The following is a 19,765-nucleotide window of genomic DNA, read 5'->3' as shown; positions in this document are numbered from 1 at the left end:
ACTCGGGTTTTCCCGATTTCACTCACTTTTTCGTCCTTTTTTTAGCAGAATCTGTCTGTGTTTTCTCGGGTCCACGCTTTCGGCGTTCCGCCATTTTGTATAGACTGTAAAACCCGCCATTGCATTGTGGGGCTAATTTTCAGAAAAAATTTGGTCCGGCAGCCACAGTTATTATTTTTGGGAATTCCCCGTATACTCACGATAGTCTGTTAGGTATGTATCAAGTCCGAAAACTGTAAAAAAAAAAAAAAAAAAAACTCGAAATGTAAACATTGATATATGTTTCTTCGGGAGTATGTGGCTTTAAGCACACGGCCACCGCGGCTTTGAACAGTTTTAATGTGAATTTACGTTGGATTTGTCCTACGATTATTATCTTCAAACAGATTTTTTTCAGTTTTAAACATGTGTACAGACAACGGGATTCTGAAGGAGACGAATACGACACATTGTATGGGCAGGTTTTTCCAATTAATCATATTTTTTTCTCAATTAAAACTAACTTTTAGTTTGTTACAGTAAGGTAAAGCTTATTTGAAATGCATATCATTCAATAGTGTATACATGGCTTAAAAGTGCAAGCGATAAATTAGTTTGTATTTTATTCTGTACGCACATGTGTTTTCAAAGAGGAAGTAATGTTGACAGCCTTCCTATATAAGGAATATTAGCCCCGCCCACCTACCAAGGCAGAAGTCGAACACACAAGTGGACAATGACCAGCTCAGATAATAAGGTAGGATAACAAGTTACTGCTGTAAAATACGGCCAACATCTTATACCATTTCCAATTTGTTTTCATGTATATTTGTTGGATTACCAGTTTGATGAGCATTTTATAACCTGTGAATTGGAATTGATTTTACAATATCAACTGGATATCTTCATATCAATATAAACTTGATACGTAGATTCATTATATTTTTGCTCAATATAACAAAATGATTTAGCAATTTGCTTTAGCGTTAACAAAGCGGTTGGTATCCAACGTAGTGTTGTATTACGGCCACTATAAAAATGAACAGGTTAGCGTCATCGTCACATTGGACATGTTTGTATGTAGTTGATATTACATTCGTTTAAGGGCGAATCTCTGTCGATCTTTCTTTTAGGATGTTTTAGTTTTTATACAAGCTTAGTATAACTCATGAAATCATAAAAAGTAACAGGAACACGTGTTTGAAATTCATTGAACCACTCTAAATTGATACAACCACCCAGTTGTAATTAGTTCTAATAGTGTTAAAGCGACCACAATGTGGTAATGCTATATAATTATAGAACACATGCCGATATCCGATACCAAAATGGCGGCGCGTACGTTTTATGACAGAGATCACAACTGCTAGGTTATGTGAACATTATTTTATTTCGTTATGACTTTGTATCTGCTCACTCTTGACTCTGACATGCTTTACGTGCTGTTTTGACTTTGTGGACTATTTTTTCCTACACGAGGTGGCGCTGCTGTATATTAGACCTAGTGTTGGTTACGTATGTCGGTGTTGCTGTACATTGTGTCCTGATGATTGTGTTATGTAACATAACGTGTCGTTGAGTGATTGTTCTGTTACACATTTGTCCGTTTGCATTTTGTATTGGCACTGCAGTACATTTTGTCCTTTTTCGGCATAGCCGTCTAATTTTGTTTTGGCCCCGGATATGACGCGACAGGTGGCGTTTCTGTCAAGATGAAGTACGTGATTGGTCAATGTAGCGGTCAATGCAAAATGCACATATACAGTTTAAAACGAAACAAAGTTAAAGGGACCTCACGGTAAACCAATATTTATTTTGTATTTTCTATCATATTATTGGGTATATCTTTTAAAAAAATAACCTTCTGAACAATAGCCATTCGAATTTGATGATGTACGTACATAAAAACATCAATTATCAATTATATACGATAAACGCATGCGCACAACAAACTAAAACACATGGAAACAAAAATGGCTTCCATTGTGAATCGACTGCGGTTGGAAACGATAACAGCTTCCGCATTGAAGAGAATAATAGGGAAATAGGTCAAACACAATCCTAGAATTAAACTTGGGAAGCAGTACAATAGATTGTAACAGTTCAAACATGAAAACAGCAGTAATACGGTCGCCGCTCGTATTCTGCTTGATTGTTTGATAGTAGGTCATGACAATCTCGGTATTATTTACACAAAAACTGTAATATTAACACAAACTCTGTAATAGTTCCACAGGCTCGGTAATATTTACACAGTCTGTACCAGTACATCGCTACTGTCACTATACTATATGAACAGTGTTTACACTTATTTACACATAAATATGTGTGCCGTAATATATACAGAACGTGTTATTTAACATTTAAACCACTGTATAATATCGTTATCCAACTAACCCAGACGGAATATAGATATCGCCTTGTAAACTATCGTCTGTTTGTGTTGCCACGATTTCAAAACAGTCACGTAATAATTTAAAAATAATTTCCGCGCTAAATTAAGAGGGGGATTCCCAACTAAATCGAGTGGTCAAGCTGGACATAGGGATTGACTGTGAACATTGGGACAGCACAGAAACATAACTGGAAAGGAACAAAACGCGTACATTCAGTGAAAATTGCAACGTTTATCGTGATGTCCCTTTTAAATTGAATGCAAGCTGAATAAGTGGATGCATCTATTCAAATGACACATTTGCAGTCCTATTATCACCAAAAATGATTCAAACTGATATAATTTTGTTATCCGTGCTGAAACTGCGTTTTTATTAATTAAATTGTAGTTCATTAATTTATTTCACCGGTAGTTTTACATTATAACCACCAGCATTAAAACTATGCCGTTTATCTTTTTTAAAGATATTTCTTGTTTGTATTGTAAAGCATTGCAGTATACTTTGTACTTGTTTGTCTTGTAAAGCACTGCAGTATATTTTTCCTTTTCGTTTTGTAAAGCACTGCATTATATTTTGTCCTCTTTTGTATTGTAAAGCACTTTAGTATATTTTGTCCTTTGTTGTATTGTTACTGGGGTACGTTTTGTCATTTTGTATTGTCACTGTGGTATATTTTGTCCTTTGTTGTATTGTCACTGGGGTACGTTTTGTCATTTTGTATTGTCACTGGGGTATGTTTTGTCCTTTGTTGTATTGTCACTGTGGTATATTTTGTCCTTTGTTGTATTGTCACTGTGGTATATTTTGTTCTTTGTTGTATTGTCACTGTGGTATATTTTGTCCTTTGTTGTATTGTCACTGTGGTATATTTTGTCCTTTGTTGTATTGTCACTGTGGTATATTTTGTCCTTTGTTGTATTGTCACTGTGGTATATTTTGTCCTTTGTTGTATTGTTACTGTGGTATATTTTGTCCTTTGTTGTATTGTTACTGTGGTATATTTTGTCCTTTTGTACTGTCACTGTGGTATATTTTGTCCTTTTTTGTATTGTTACTGTTGTATTAGTGCATTTTCTTCTCCGTTTTTGCTATCGCCTGGTGCTGTGGCACACTTTGCCTTTTGTATTGGTAATGAGGTGCATTTCCTCTGGTACATTTTGCATTTTGTATTGGTAATTAATTGCAATAAATGACCATCAAGCTATCCATTTAGGCTCCATATTAGGGGTTGAGCTTTTGATGACATACTTAGTGGTCCCGCTGTCGATTCAAATATCCTCTCAAATCGAAGTAGCCTATGTGTCACCATTTAAATTACCTCTCAAAATAATTTTCTGTCTAGATCCTTGGATCTTTTACTAGGCAATTATGGCTGAAATCAATATTCCTATGTAAAATCAATCAATTTTATGAAAATACGGCTAGTGCAATTCGACTTACAACTTGGTAGCAATAATCACTATAGGTCGGATCAGAATATGTAGTTAAAAACATTGGTCGAGACTCTTGGAAGTTGGGGGTTGTCGTTAGAGCCACCAAAAAGTCACATTTATGCATTCTACTTTAAATTGTTAGCTTAAAGTTTGATACCTATCAAATCCCTAAAGGCATGTTTTAAGAATTTATACTTTAGAAACAGCATCACTACTGTTATCAAAAACAGGCATTTGAAATTTTGTTTTATCTTTATGTTTACTCAAAGTAGATAAAAAAAAAAAAGCAAACATATATATCTAAATTGGAACATTTGAAAGTTCCGGACGAAGGAGTGTATTACAACACCCGCCATGTAACCCAATGTCATATACAACACCCGCCATGTAACCCAATGTCATATACAACACCCGCCATGTAACCCAATGTCATATACAACACCCGCCATGTAACCCAATGTCATATACAACACCCGCCATGTAACCCAATGTCATATACAACACCCGCCATGTAAACCTATGTCATATACAACACCCGCCATGTAAACCTATGTCATATACAACACCCGCCATGTAAACCTATGTCATATACAACACCCGCCATGTAAACAATGTCATATACAACACCCGCCATGTAAATCAATGTCATATACAACACCCGCCATGTAAACCTATGTCATATACAACACCCGCCATGTAAACCAATGTCATATACAACACCCGCCATGTAAATCAATGTCATATACAACACCCGCCATGTAAACCTATGTCATATACAACACCCGCCATGTAAACCTATGTCATATACAACACCCGCCATGTAAACCTATGTCATATACAACACCCGCCATGTAAACCTATGTCATATACAACACCCGCCATGTAAACCTATGTCATATACAACACCCGCCATGTAAATCAATGTCATATACAACACCCGCCATGTAAACCTATGTCATATACAACACCCGCCATGTAACCCAATGTCATATACAACACCCGCCATGTAAACCCTGTGTCATATACAACACCCGCCATGTAAACCTATGTCATATACAACACCCGCCATGTACACCTATGTCATATACAACACCCGCCATGTAAACCTATGTCATATACAAAACCCGCCATGTAAACCTGTCATATACAACACCCGCCATGTAAACAGATGTCATATACAACACCCGCCATGTAAACAGATGTCATATACAACACCCGCCATGTAAACCTGTCATATACAACACCCGCCATGTAAACCTATGTCATATACAACACCCGCCATGTACACCTATGTCATATACAACACCCGCCATGTAAACCTATGTCATATACAAAACCCGCCATGTAAACCTGTCATATACAACACCCGCCATGTAAACCTGTGTCATATACAACACCCGCCATGTAAACCTATGTCATATACAACACCCGCCATGTAACCCAATGTCATATACAACACCCGCCATGTAACCCAATGTCATATACAACACCCGCCATGTACACCTGTGTCATATACAACACCCGCCATGTAAACCTGTCATATACAACACCCGCTATGTAAACCTGTGTCATATACAACACCCGCCATGTAACCCAATGTCATATACAACACCCGCCATGTAAACCTGTGTCATATACAACACCCGCTATGTACACCTATGTCATATACAACACCCGTCATGTAACCCAATGTCATATACAACACCCGCCATGCAAACCTATGTCATATACAACACCCGCCATGTAAACCTGTCATATACAACACCCGCCATGTAAACCTGTGTCATATACAACACCCGCCATGTAAACATATGTCATATACAACACCCGCCATGTAAACCTGTGTCATATACAACACCCGCCATGTAACCCAATGTCATATACAACACCCGCCATGTAAACCTGTGTCATATACAACACCCGCCATGTAAGCAGATATCATATAAAACACCCCCATGTAACCCTGTGTCATATACAACACCCGCCATGTAACCCTGTGTCATATACAACACCCGCCATGTAAACCTGTGTCATATACAACACCCGCCATGTAAACAGATGTCATATACAACACCCGCCATGTAAACAGATGTCATATACAACACCCGCCATGTAAACCTGTCATATACAACACCCGCCATGTAAACCTATGTCATATACAACACACGCCATGTAACCCTGTGTCATATACAACACCCGCCATGTAAACAGATATAATATACAACACCCGCCATGTAAACCTATGTCATATACAACACCCGCCATGTGACCCAATGTCATATACAACACCCGCCATGTAAACCTATGTCATATACAACACCCGCCATGTACACCTATGTCATATACAACACCCGCCATGTAAACCTGTCATATACAACACCCGCCATGTAAACAGATGTCATATACAACACCCGCCATGTACACCTATGTCATATACAACACCCGCCATGTAAACCTGTCATATACAACACCCGCCATGTAAACAGATGTCATATACAACACCCGCCATGTAAACCTGTCCGATTACAACACCCGCCATGTAAACAGATGTCATATACAACACCCGCCATGTAACCCAATGTCATATACAACACCCGCCATGTAACCCAATGTCATATACAACACCCCCATGTAACCCTGTGTCATATACAACACCCGCCATGTACACCTATGTCATATACAACACCCGCCATGTAACCCAATGTCATATACAACACCCGCCATGTAAACCTGTGTCATATACAACACCCGCCATGTAAACCTGTCATTTACAACACCCGCCATGTAAACCTGTGTCATATACAACACCCGCCATGTAACCCAATGTCATATACAACACCCGCCATGTAAACCTTTGTCATATACAACACCCGCCATGTACACCTATGTCATATACAACACCCGCCATGTAACCCAATGTCATATACAACACCCCCGTGTAACCCTGTGTCATATACAACACCCACCATGTAAACCTGTCATATACAACACCCGCCATGTAAACCTGTGTCATATACAACACCCGCCATGTAAACCTGTGTCATATACAACACCCGCCATGAAAACCTATGTCATATACAACACCCGCCATGTAAATCAATGTCATATACAACACCCGCCATGTAAACCTATGTCATATACAACACCCGCCATGTAAATCAATGTCATATACAACACCCGCCATGTAAACCTGTCATATACAACACCCGCCATGTAAACCTGTGTCATATACAACACCCGCCATGTAACCCAATGTCATATACAACACCCGCCATGTAAACCTGTGTCATATACAACACCCGCCATGTAAACCTATGTCATATACAACACCCGCCATGTAAACCTATGTCATATACAACACCCGCCATGTAAACCTATGTCATATACAACACCCGCCATGTAAACCTGTGTCATATACAACACCCGCCATGTAACCCAATGTCATATACAACACCCGCCATGTACAACTATGTCATATACAACACCCCCATGTAACCCTGTGTCATATCCAACACCCGCCATGTAACCCAATGTCATATACAACACCCGCCATGTACACCTATGTCATATACAACACCCCCATGTAACCCTGTGTCATATCCAACACCCGCCATGTAAACCTGTCATATACAACACACACACACCCCCCCCCCATGTAACCCAATGTCATATACAACACCCGCCATGTACACCTATGTCATATACAACACCCGCCATGTAAACCTGTCATATACAACAACCGCCATGTTAACCAATGTCATATACAACAACCGCCATGTAAACCTATGTCATATACAACACCCGCCATGTAAACCTGTGTCATACACAACACCCGCCATGTAAATCTATGTCATATACGGGATATATGAGAACTATGTGGTGACAACAGAACCACCAGGCATATCAGCGATATCGTCTGTCTTGTTTACGTAACGATATAAACAACAATCTATTAAAGTATTTTATATCAAAAATAGACCAGATTTAAACCTGATTTAGGTGACATAAAGCTGGAATTTGATTTTGTTTTAATTGTTTCACTTATTAGATTGAATTTGTATGAAATTTTAGAATGAAATTATAATTGACCAAAAACATGTTTTATAAATAAATCTAAATGTTTTGATTAGCATATTGAATGCAATGTATATTTCCAAAAAAAGGCGTTATTACTGATATCCCATAGAATATACCAAAGTATAATCCAAAGTATATCCCAAAGTATACCCAACACATATATCAAAGTATATCCCAAAGTTTAGCCCAAAGTATATACCAAAGTATAATCCAAAGTATATCCCAAAGTATTTCCCAAGCTTTATCCAAAAGTATATACCAAAGTATATCCCAAAGTATATACTAACGTATACTATATACCTTTGTGGCAATTAGGAATGTACATGTTACATCATTACCCCCTTTGTAACCTAATATTTACCGTCATTCCAGTGATAATTCAGCTTATTAAGGTGAGACACCTTAAACATTGTAGTTAGGTATACATTGTTGTTAGGTATACATTGTTGTTAGGTATACATTGTTGTTAGGTATACATTGTTGTTAGGTATACATTGTAGTTAGGTATACGTTGTTAGGTATACATTGTAGTTAGGTATACATTGTTGTTAGGTATACATTGTTGTTAGGTATACATTGTTGTTAGGTATACATTGTTGTTAGGTATACATTGTAGTTAGGTATACATTGTAGCATTGGGATATGATGCCACTCTTAATGTACGCGAAAAAAAGGACGACAGGAAATCAAAACAATATAATATCCAAGATTCTCTGGATTGGTTGAATTAGTAAACAGCCCATAATGCGTGCTCCCTATCCCGTGACAAATAGTTTTCACGGACTTCCTTATTATCCCAGAAACTACTGAAACGATACTTGGCCTAGCAAGCAGATAGTGATTAAAACATATCAGTGCTGTCGGTACCAACTTACTCAACTTTAAACAAGTTCGTGGCGTGTTACAAGATAATAATCTAACGGGAACAAGGATTGCCACTAAGTTTTTTATTAGTTCTCGTCCAAACCATACTCAAGGGCGGCTTACATTGCTAACATTCATTTCACGTTCATATTCATAATACTATAACCCTTACTAGGTTCACATAACGATACTGTAACGCAAATGTAAATATACAGAAGTTAACTTATAGTCGTATTGAAGTCATTTACTTAAAAAGAGAATCGTTCGTCAGGGAATAATAAAAGTGAATTGTGTAAATAGTCGTCGTCTGAGAATTTTCTTTCAACATTGAATTGAAATATCTCTCTCAGACAAGCGCTACTATTGTATATCCATGGTGACAGAATACCTTGGGATAATGCCGTAAATCTTTCCGCTGTAAATACTCGTTCCTGATTTTAAACAAAGCTATAAATTTCAACCCATCTTGACTAATAAACAATCATCATCAACGAATACCAAAGTAATCAACAGTTCACAACAGCGAAACGGACCAATAACAAGTAATAAGCATTACTATTACATAATAAAACATAACGGATATTTCATCAGTAAAATTTTAATTTAACATACTTTTTAAGATAAAGGCAAATGTCAGTATGACGGTTGTAATAACATAGCATTGAGTAAAATTTAATACACAGAAAATAGTCCAATTTAAGTGTAGTTTAATAATTACACCTATTACATTACAGGTAAATCCTTAGTAACTATAAATACATTCTATGTATGTAAACAAATGTGTCAAAGGAACTATCGAATCATTAAATAGCGACAACGTAATTATTACGCCTATAATTTAACGGTGAGATGACATGTTGGCAGAGTTTTGTTTGAAGCGCTAGGTTAAAGGTCCAGAGTAAACGAATCTATGGTGTCATCAAGAGGGTATTGATGATCGTCGTGGTTAAAACGTTCAAAAGCATTATTGCTGTAGGTATACAAATGATCTAACAACGTTACCAAACTGAACATAGATATCAGAGTTTTATTAGTATGTATTGCTTATTTTTATCTTAACCCAACTTAACTGAACCGATATTGCTCATGGCTACTGGAAATATCTCTTTTTTCGTATTTATCCTAGCTTCAAATTAGAATGAACGTTTTAATGTTGACGTTCATCTCTACTGTTCTTAGAATGATGTGCATTTGTATGTGCAGGGAAAAATTAAACGCTATCAAACATACTCTGAAGGTCTTCCGAACCCAAGATGTATTTGTTTCGCGTCATAATGCTTTTAACCTATGAATGCGGGTAGAAAAGCGAATGTGACGAATACCAGGCTAACAATGCGGAAGGTAAGATTGATTAGTGTGTTATGTTGGTATCTCAGCGTGGTTCAGACGGAAGTCATAGCAAAAAAAATTAGTTTTTTTTCTTTAAAAGGTCAGTGTCCATATCGCAGAGGTTCCAAACATGCTTGGTACACTATATGTTGGTTCTAACATCGCCTTACACTTGGTACACTATATGTTGGTTCTAACATCGCCTTACACTTGGTATAGCTCCACAGCGTCAGTAGCATCTCCAATGACAGGGCTATCAGAGGACCATCACATCCACCAATGACAGGGCTATCAGAGGACCATCACATCCACCAATGCGGCCCGCAATAGCATGTCTACTCGTGCATGCCATAACATTTTATTACGGTTGATTTTATCCAAGAGGTATGTACAGCTTCCATCAGGAAAGGACAAGATACATCCACATGACATGCTCTTTACTCTCAACACGCCGAATGCACTTCGCGACTTTTTTTATCTATTCATAGATTATTTCTGTATTTTTTTTTATTTCATTTATTTATTTATTTATTTTTATTTTCATTTATTTAATTTTTTCGTTTCTATTGTTTATTGTTTATTTTTTTAATGTTTTTCATGTCGAAAATTCGTTAAACTCGAATATGTATTAATTTGTTCTCATTGTACGGCTTGATTTTTGTGTGCATTCATATTGCATAAGAACGGTATTAGACAGCAGTAACCTTTATATAGTTAATGATGATTTTTCGACTGGACGAGTTTAAATCACAGCATATATCAATCAGATTGATTTCAAATTCATTAAATAGTAAATTATTACATCGATTAAAAGAATATTCTAATAATTTGATAAACGTAGATATATGACTCGACATGTTTGACTCTTCTACCAAACAAAGGTCACGTTACAATCAGCGGTCATTTTCTATGTTACTGACCTATCACAAATACTGTTCGGCCACCCGAAATGCTCTTTGCAAATATGATTTAATTATGAAAATAAAGATGAGATTAAAATATTGATGATCAACTGTTTTAAAAATATGACTATGGAAGAGATAACCCACGATTATATGTATCATAAAACCATGTGTATATTTTATGTAGCGTAAGGGTTACCCCAAAATATCGGTCAGCTTGTCAGAACAAAAATGTCGACTAGTCAATGAAAAGCGTAGTCATTTTATTTTAATAGGAAAATAAACCGAGTCCACGTGTTCTAGTAAAGACTCTTTGTCAGTAAAGACTGTGCTCTCACTCAGAGACCTACTCCAATTAAAAATGCGGTTTTAGAGTCTGCCTTTCTAAATTTGTTCAATTTTAAAGCGAATACATTCCAAACATAACACAATTTAATTGGTATCCTGTTTCCATATGACGCTTTAGATTCGCAATACATAACATCACCAATCTGATAATAACGATACAAGATTTATTCTTTGAAAATATATACAATGAATCATGCATTAACATAAACATATATATATATATATACATGTAAGTATATACTCCATGTTGATATCATTAACCGTCATCATGTAAGTAACTCAGTAAGTCGTTTAGTAATTATACAGAATTTCGGTTGATTATTCATCTTGGATCAAAGATCACAGGTAAACAAAGGTAAGTCAGCTATAGCCTAGTTCTGAGACAGCGACCTTACTGTGGGTTTATCGTCTATAGACTCTCATTCTGATTGGATTACCGGCAATAACAACTTCCTGGTAGCTAAAGGTAAGTTTCCCTATATACTAACCTTTCCGGAACTCAGGACACTGGCTTTTTTTAATTTAAATGTTATCTATCATTATTAGATTCCATCATATTTAATTTATTATATAATGACATTATCAATATAAAATATCAACTTGTGACTTAAAACAGTGAAATATTGGAAGCATTAGAATGTGACAAAATGATTGATTAACAAAGGCCGCTAAGACTCGTGTTGGTTGTATTTCCGTTCGGTTTCAAACCTAGTCCAGTATCCGAATTTCCGGATCCTTTCCATGTAAAATCCGTCAGAGAACATGTGTCCTAGAAATAATTACACTATAATGTATGTATGACTTTATTTAATGAAGTAACCTATTTAAGTATAAACAAACCTATATATTCACCCCAGATGTTTTGTTAAAATGTTAAATCAACCTCACGCGCTACCGACTATCTTTTGTTATTTGTCATGTGACAACGGTCAAAAAAACCCTGATAAAGCTATCTGAGGAAAACCCAGTTACAGTTCGCGGAATTCTGTCGGGGTTTGGAAGTAACAGTTTTCTGAAATTCATATCACAACGTAAATCAGTCGGTGTGTTAGTACACAATATTGCCATCTATCAACGTACTATACAGATAAAATATGGTTACATCTGAACACGTCATCACACAACATTTTCATATTTTGTTTGCTATAATGCATTTAAATCTTTATAATCAAAATATTTCTATCGATATTGCGCGAATAATATGATTTCATTTTTATATTTTAAGATTATTTGATATTGCTCCAGAGAAAAAGGTATCGGACCACAGTAACACAGTAGGATAGCCTGGTCATTTTTTTTTTGTCTTTTGTTGTTGTGATTTTTTTTTTTTTTTTCTTTTTTTCTTTTAAATTTTATTTTGCTCAGCAGATATAACTCCTATACTCATGTATTATCAAACGTAGAAAGAAAAAAACGAAAAATATATATAATTTTTCGGTCAATGTTTACACGGTTGTTTCACATGGTTTGCATATGTCTGTAATACAGAGAAAAATAGTGTTTACATATCTTTCAATATTATATTACAATTGTTACGTTACGTTGATTACAAGTGTAAACACTTTTGTATGGGGAATATAAAGGGTTAACTGATTATGTTTACTGATCTAAAACACGGACACTTTTAACCTACACTGCAAACAAACAAACAAAAAAACCCAATATATATACAAAGTGAAGATGAACAAAAAAGTTAGGAAAACATTTTATATCAAACATACGATAAAAATTCCAAAACTGAAATATCCCATGTTACAAGCCGTCTTTGGTAGGTAAGCAATTCTATCAATGAAACATACAATGTTACAATCTGTCTGTTAACAGGGAAACATTACTATATATACAATGTTACAATCTGTCTGTTAACAGGGAAACATTACTATAATTATACAATGTTACAATCTGTCTGTTAACAGGGAAACATTACTATAATTATACAATGTTACAATCTGTCTGTTGACGGTGAAACATTACTATAATTATACAATGTTACAATCTGTCTGTTGACGGGGAAATATTACTATAATTATACAATGTTACAATCTGTATGTTAACAGGGAAACATTACTATAATTATACAATGTTACAATCTGTCTGTTAACAGAGAAACATTACTATAATTATACAATATTACAATCTGTCTGTTGGAGGGGAAACATTACTATGATTATACAATATTACAATCTGTCTGTTGACGGGGAAACATTACCATGATTATACAATATTACAATCTGTCTGTTGACGGGGAAACATTACTATGATTATACAATATTACAATCTGTCTGTTGACGGGGAAACATTACTATAATTATACAATGTTACAATCTGTCTGTTGACGGGGAAACATTACTATGATTATACAATATTACAATCTGTCTGTTAAAAGGGAAATATTACTATAATTATACAATGTTACAATCTGTCTGTTGACGGGGAAACATTACTATAATTATACAATGTTACAATCTGTCTTTTAATATGGAGGGTTAAAAGGGACATAAGTAAAACATAATATTTTCATTCTTATTTCTTACTTTTTTTACTTTTCTAATTGCATCTTCTCATTATTTTTTATTACTGCTTTATTTCTCACAATTTTAGTGCTTCATTTTACGTTATTACTATTTTGAATTCAAACTCTCTATTTTAACATTTTATCTTCAATTTCGATTTTTTTCTGGTTTTTTTCTTCTTCTTTATTCCTGTTGTGTAGATTTTACATTTAAACTTTAAAGTTTGAAATATAACTTTATTGTTCTCCAATTTTACAACTTGTAAAATCACTATTATTGCTAAAACATGTTACATGAAAGATGAAAACTAAAAATGAAGGGAGAAAAAAAGGGGAAAAATAAGAAATAGAAAGTTAGAATTATGTCCCGAAAAACCCTAATGCATTTTTCATCTTCATTTTAACGGCAGAGGGTGCTCAAATCAATCGCTTTCGGAAGTAAGGATTACTCCCTACAGCAACCATGGCAACAGTAATTCTCAAATTCCTACCAAAGCCCGATTGTTTGGTTTAAGCTTAGACCCTACATTATACACTCGCTGCTTTTTATCCTTAATATTCGAAATAATATCAATATTAACTCCTCGGATGATAAATTCCTAGTTAGAAAAAAAGTGTTTACGACACCGAACCCGTTTTTTTCGTGTCTGCTTTCGTTTCGTGCTCCGGTTGAATGGCACAGGCAGTAGGCCTAGAGCTCGAAATACTAGACTGGTCTTCGTATTCCCGCAAATTATACAGCGCCCGCGCTGCCAGTTCCAAGACTTCGGATATATCAACCGATGATATCGCCGAAAATTGATTCAATATATCAATTGTTCTTTCCAGTTCACCTTCAATGTTTTGTAATCTGTCGTTCTCTTATCAATTTGTCAAACTAATCAATTGGTGTGTTATTTCCTGTCTTACCTGGACCTCAAGATGACCCATACTGACTCCATATATAGGCCTAGCAATCGATCGACACACAGGCCTTAGGTCTAAGGCACCGACCATTTAACTTCAAGGTGGGGGGCGGGTCTGGGATTTTTATCGGGGTAATTTTTTTTCAAACGCAGTGGAAAACAGTTTATTTTTTCTGCCTAGAATGAAAGGCAAACTTTTTTTTGTCAAAATATTTTAGCAAAATTTAATAATTCTAATATTTTTTCTTCCATTTGAACTTCTCAATTTTTGTTTTTAATTTTCCAATGGCATTGTGAATATTTCATTCGTTTTGAAAATAAAGTGTTAATATTTGTGATTTTGTCATCCGTTGGTATCTATTTCAGTTTATCAAATTTGATCATTCATCCTGTACAGCAGTCCATTTTTTAATTGATCAGAATGATACAGATCTAATGTACATGTCAAATATCAGAATATATCTTGATTACCCACTAAGTAAAGGGAGATAATTAAGTGTTTTTTGTGTGATCAATAAGTTTAATGAAATAAAGCAATACTAGCTGTTATATATACAGATTGAAACAAAACAACAATTTAATACACCACAATCACTTTTATTATGCTGTTGTAAGAGTAGATTTCACACAATGGTTTTGAATATATAATTATGAAGAAATTCACAAATAACACATTGATAAGATATTAAAAATAAATTTTTTTTTGTAATCTTAAAGGAACAACCCCCTTTTTTTAGCTCTAATTTGCAAACAAACTTTTTTCCCCCTCAAAACTGCCAACAAACTATTTTTTTCAAAAAAATCCCAGGGACATAATTCTGAAACACTAACATTGTTGTTGTGAAATAAAATATACTTAAATAACCAAATGGGATAACAAGAAAATACAATATTAAACCACTAAATTTGAAAACCATATAACTATCAAGCTGAAACTAAAAAAAGACATATTAAATCAAATTTTTTGGTCACAAAATAGAAATACCCGACTAATATCTAAAATAGTTAAACCCAATTTTACTTAGTTTATAACATCAGTCTGCAGCAATAGGAATGTAAAATAAAGAAACACAAACTATCTAACGCTGAATAAAAGAAATTAAATATCAACACTTATCACCTTGTAAAAATAAAGAAATGAAAAAATAAAAGATAAAGGAACAATAATCAAAATAATAAGTTAAATGGTTAAAACAAACAAGAAAAGTTAAACATAGAATTATGTCCCTTTTAACCCTCCATATTTTAAAAGGGAAACATTACTATAATTATACAATGTTACAATCTGTCTGTTGACGGGGAAACAGTACTATAATTATACAATGTTACAATCTGTCTGTTAACAGGGAAACATCGCTATAATTATACAATGTTACAATCTGTCTGTTAACAGAGAAACATTACTATAATTATACAATGTTACAATCTGTCTGTTGACGGGGAAACATTACTATAATTAACAATGTTACAATCTGTCTGTTAACAGGGAAACATCGCTATAATTATACAATGTAACAAGCTGTCTGTTGACAAGGAAACATCACTATAATTAAATTATACAAGGTTTAAACAGTCTGTAGACGGGGAAACAACTAGTTCCTTTTCAGTTGTGGCTGTGGCATTGCCGAAAAGGAAACCCAAATACATATTACCATAAAAAACATATACTTGTCCAAGTATTTAACGAATCATGAATGAGATTATACAAACTAACGTTAAAATAAGTAACGATTTGTTTACGTTCTTTACGTTCATCTGTTGATGAAGGCGAGTGACAGAGCAGCAAATAAAAGTGGTACTGATCATAAGTATCTCACTACAAGCGAAGAATCATAATAAAACAGCAGTTTGTGTGACTCTTAATACCCTCCATTTACACAATTGCGCTATTTAAATGTATTTACACACCAAAGTCATTTGTAACATTGTCAGCATGACTCGGTGACAGCGTTAAGAAAACAAGAAAAACCATTCCGAGGCTCTAACCGTAATGATTATTCAGTAAATACCTGTAGGACAACTCTTCTGTACATTGAGCTTACCTTTTGTTTAGACCAGCTTGATTGTCTGACCTTCATCCTGACTTACACACGATTGTCCGCTAGCATCACTAAAGAATAACTTAACCTACTCCAGCGTCATTAAACGTACATTAACATATTTTAAGTAAAAATAGTAGTAGTACAGCTGTGAATTGCTAATAATATTTTTCAACATATTCAAATGACAACTACGGCATGAACAGCGAGTCTGAACGTACTTAAACTAACTTGATGATACTTGAATAATATACTTTCACCTATTCCCATCTGTTCCAGTTAACGAACTTGAGCATATGTATAGTCCATTACTGGCCCAAGTTTAACTTGTTTAACTCAATTCAGTTTTAACGTAAGTAACTTGTAATTAGCGTTCTGAATACGTCTTAAACGCACCTAACTTGCAATTACCGTTCTGAATCATTCTTTAGCGTACGTAACTTGTAATTACTGTTTTGAATGCGTCTTTAACGCACGTAACTTGTAATTACCGTTCCGAATACGTCTTTAACGTACGTAACTTATATTACCTTATAGAGTACATCATTTAACGCAAGTAACATGTAGATACCGTTCCGAATACGTCTTTAACATATTAACTTGTAATTACCATTCGGAGTACATGATTCATCGTAAGTTACTTGTACTTATAGTTCGTAAGTTGTAAGTACATCATATAACATGCGTATCTTGTAATTAACGTTATGAAAACGTCTTTAAAGTACGTAACTTGTAATTACTGTTCTGAGTAAGTTAATCTACGTTATATAACGCATGTGTGACCTTGGTTTTATGATGAAGAAAGTGTTACATTGTGCAGTTTTAATCATTATTAGGAATATATTGCATCTAATCAACATTTAAAGATGATTTTAGGACTTTTGATCCATCTACCAAAATTGAATATGTGAAATATGGCAATATCAAGGCAAATACGATTTTTATTGGCACCGTAGAAAAACATCTAGGGATAATTTCCTTTCATTTTACCGCATTGATCAACACTGTAAATCTCAAAGGAGGAAAATCAAAAAAGAATAATGAAGGACGAGTCTGCTGTATTGCGCAGTTTAAATGGTTTTTGCTCTACTAAATATAGGTCCAAATGAATTAAATTAGTTAAATTGTTTTAATGTATACAAAGAGACAGGCAAAGTTGCAGTCTATATTTAGATTTTGCGTTAACTTCGTCTGGTAAACTGGCTTAACTGGTTCATAACAATCTGGGTACAGCTAAAATAAACATTATGTGTAGCACTAAATACTGTAAACACATTTGATTCCAAATACAAATGTACATGTGCAATATGTTCAATAAAGGTACTAGACCCTAAAATACAGACGTTTGCCGCGAAAAAGATAATCGGTCATAATAACAAAAGTACCACATGAAATAGTAACCCAAAAAAGACACATGTATGACTCGTAACATTATCAGGCACCAAATCGCCTTGCCAAAAATCCCCCAGCTCCTATGTATTATGATAAAACATATATACTTATGTAATAATTATCATTTCATTATTATAATCTAGTATTATTTAAACAAATATCATTTTATCAATTAAGATGAATGTGATACAGAACATTAGTGTTGATTCGTTTATTAACCGTTTGTGTCACATTGAGCTTTTAAATGTTGAAATGCATTGTACATGGGGGAGCAGTATTTGATTACATCGTCTATATCATATTGCATAACAACACCTTCAACATTAAAAAATATATATATTATAAAATGCTATGGTGAACACAGGAATGCATATCGAGGGGAATTCATTGGTTCTTAATATTTGTTCAATGAACTGACGGTGTTTTCATCAATATACTCCATAAGTGCTGGAATATCGTAGTAGTGACGTCATGAGATCATTGAAGGTCAATATGTCAGCAAACAACCATAAACATCCACATTGTAAACAATATTTGGATGTGATAACTAGCGATTTGTATACTTAACGTGCACATTGTCACCTCTACAGCCGAAAATTGTTCATATCGTCAAATTATCTTGACAAAGGTTTTAAAATGTTTCTTGTTACTTCCTAAAACTGATTTTCACAAAACTGGAATGCGGCTACCGCACGCAGCAGTTTTGCATGCAAACTGATATTTAATACTTTTCTTAGCGAGGGCGGATCAATAGCCATTACCTAAGAAGTCCAATACTTCGCATGTAAGAGTTATCTTTCTTGTTAGAACCTAAACCAGATTTTAAATTAAACACATGATAATTTAATAAATAAGTACGTGTTTACGTACATATGAATGGTAGTATAACAGACGCACATATATGGTATTATGTTTATGAACCAAGCGTACATAAATTGACCTGTCACAAATGCTGTTCCTTATTTGTTTTATAGCATGTGTTTTTAAACGTATACAGTGTATAAAAGAATGTGAGATATCAGATTAGGATTGTCAAGATATCACATTGATATTTGCACGTACAAAAATCATTTGATAGGTTATCACGTACAGGCATCTTGTGATGTTTCCTGTCATGTAAGTGTTCCTATAAGATAGTGTATATCTATGATAGGTAGTATCATTTCCTTTTCAGGGAAAGGCCTCAGGCTCTGAAACTAAATATACCCAAGTTAATGTTATACATTTACACAAAAGGCTTTTAAATCATACTTACCACGGCACCGATGTTAATAGTCCAGATACAATTATATTGGCCTAAGAAATAAAGTATCCTTATGGAGATGATTCCTTACCACAAGCGGAACTTGAATATTTACATATCAGGAAGTGGGATTTTCCAATTTGTAATATTGGGAACACACAATTAAATGATTCATGAAAGTTTTCTTAGTGAGAAATGGGCGCATCATAATTATACAATATTGCATTGATAACAAATCAAAATATATAAGAAAATAGTTATAGCAATAATCAATAAATATACAAAAACAGTTATATCAATGATAAATCAATATTTATTACATTTTTACCAGTGAAATATCAAAAAT

The 19,765-nt window shown here is 34.5% G+C and overlaps 1 protein-coding gene across 2 annotated transcripts in view; it reads left to right on the top strand.

The window, feature by feature from the left end:
* The first annotated feature begins 330 nt into the window (after positions 1-330).
* LOC117336419 (transcription factor ETV6-like) overlaps positions 331-19,765 on the top strand; it is an 85,448-nt gene continuing 66,013 nt past the window's right edge. The window contains exon 1 of one of the 2 annotated variants that reach the window (XM_033896931.1): positions 331-736. In XM_033896931.1, the coding sequence (XP_033752822.1) occupies positions 716-736 (21 nt within the window). In that variant the 5' untranslated portion in view covers positions 331-715. Of the gene's footprint in view, positions 737-11,776; positions 11,795-19,765 lie in introns of those variants that run through there. The other variant, XM_033896933.1, reaches the window with a different exon arrangement.

This window comes from Pecten maximus, chromosome 10 (genome assembly GCF_902652985.1).
Source record: "Pecten maximus chromosome 10, xPecMax1.1, whole genome shotgun sequence".
NCBI classification, from domain to species: Eukaryota; Metazoa; Mollusca; class Bivalvia; order Pectinida; family Pectinidae; genus Pecten; species Pecten maximus.
This window is presented reverse-complemented; position numbering and strand designations above follow the sequence as displayed.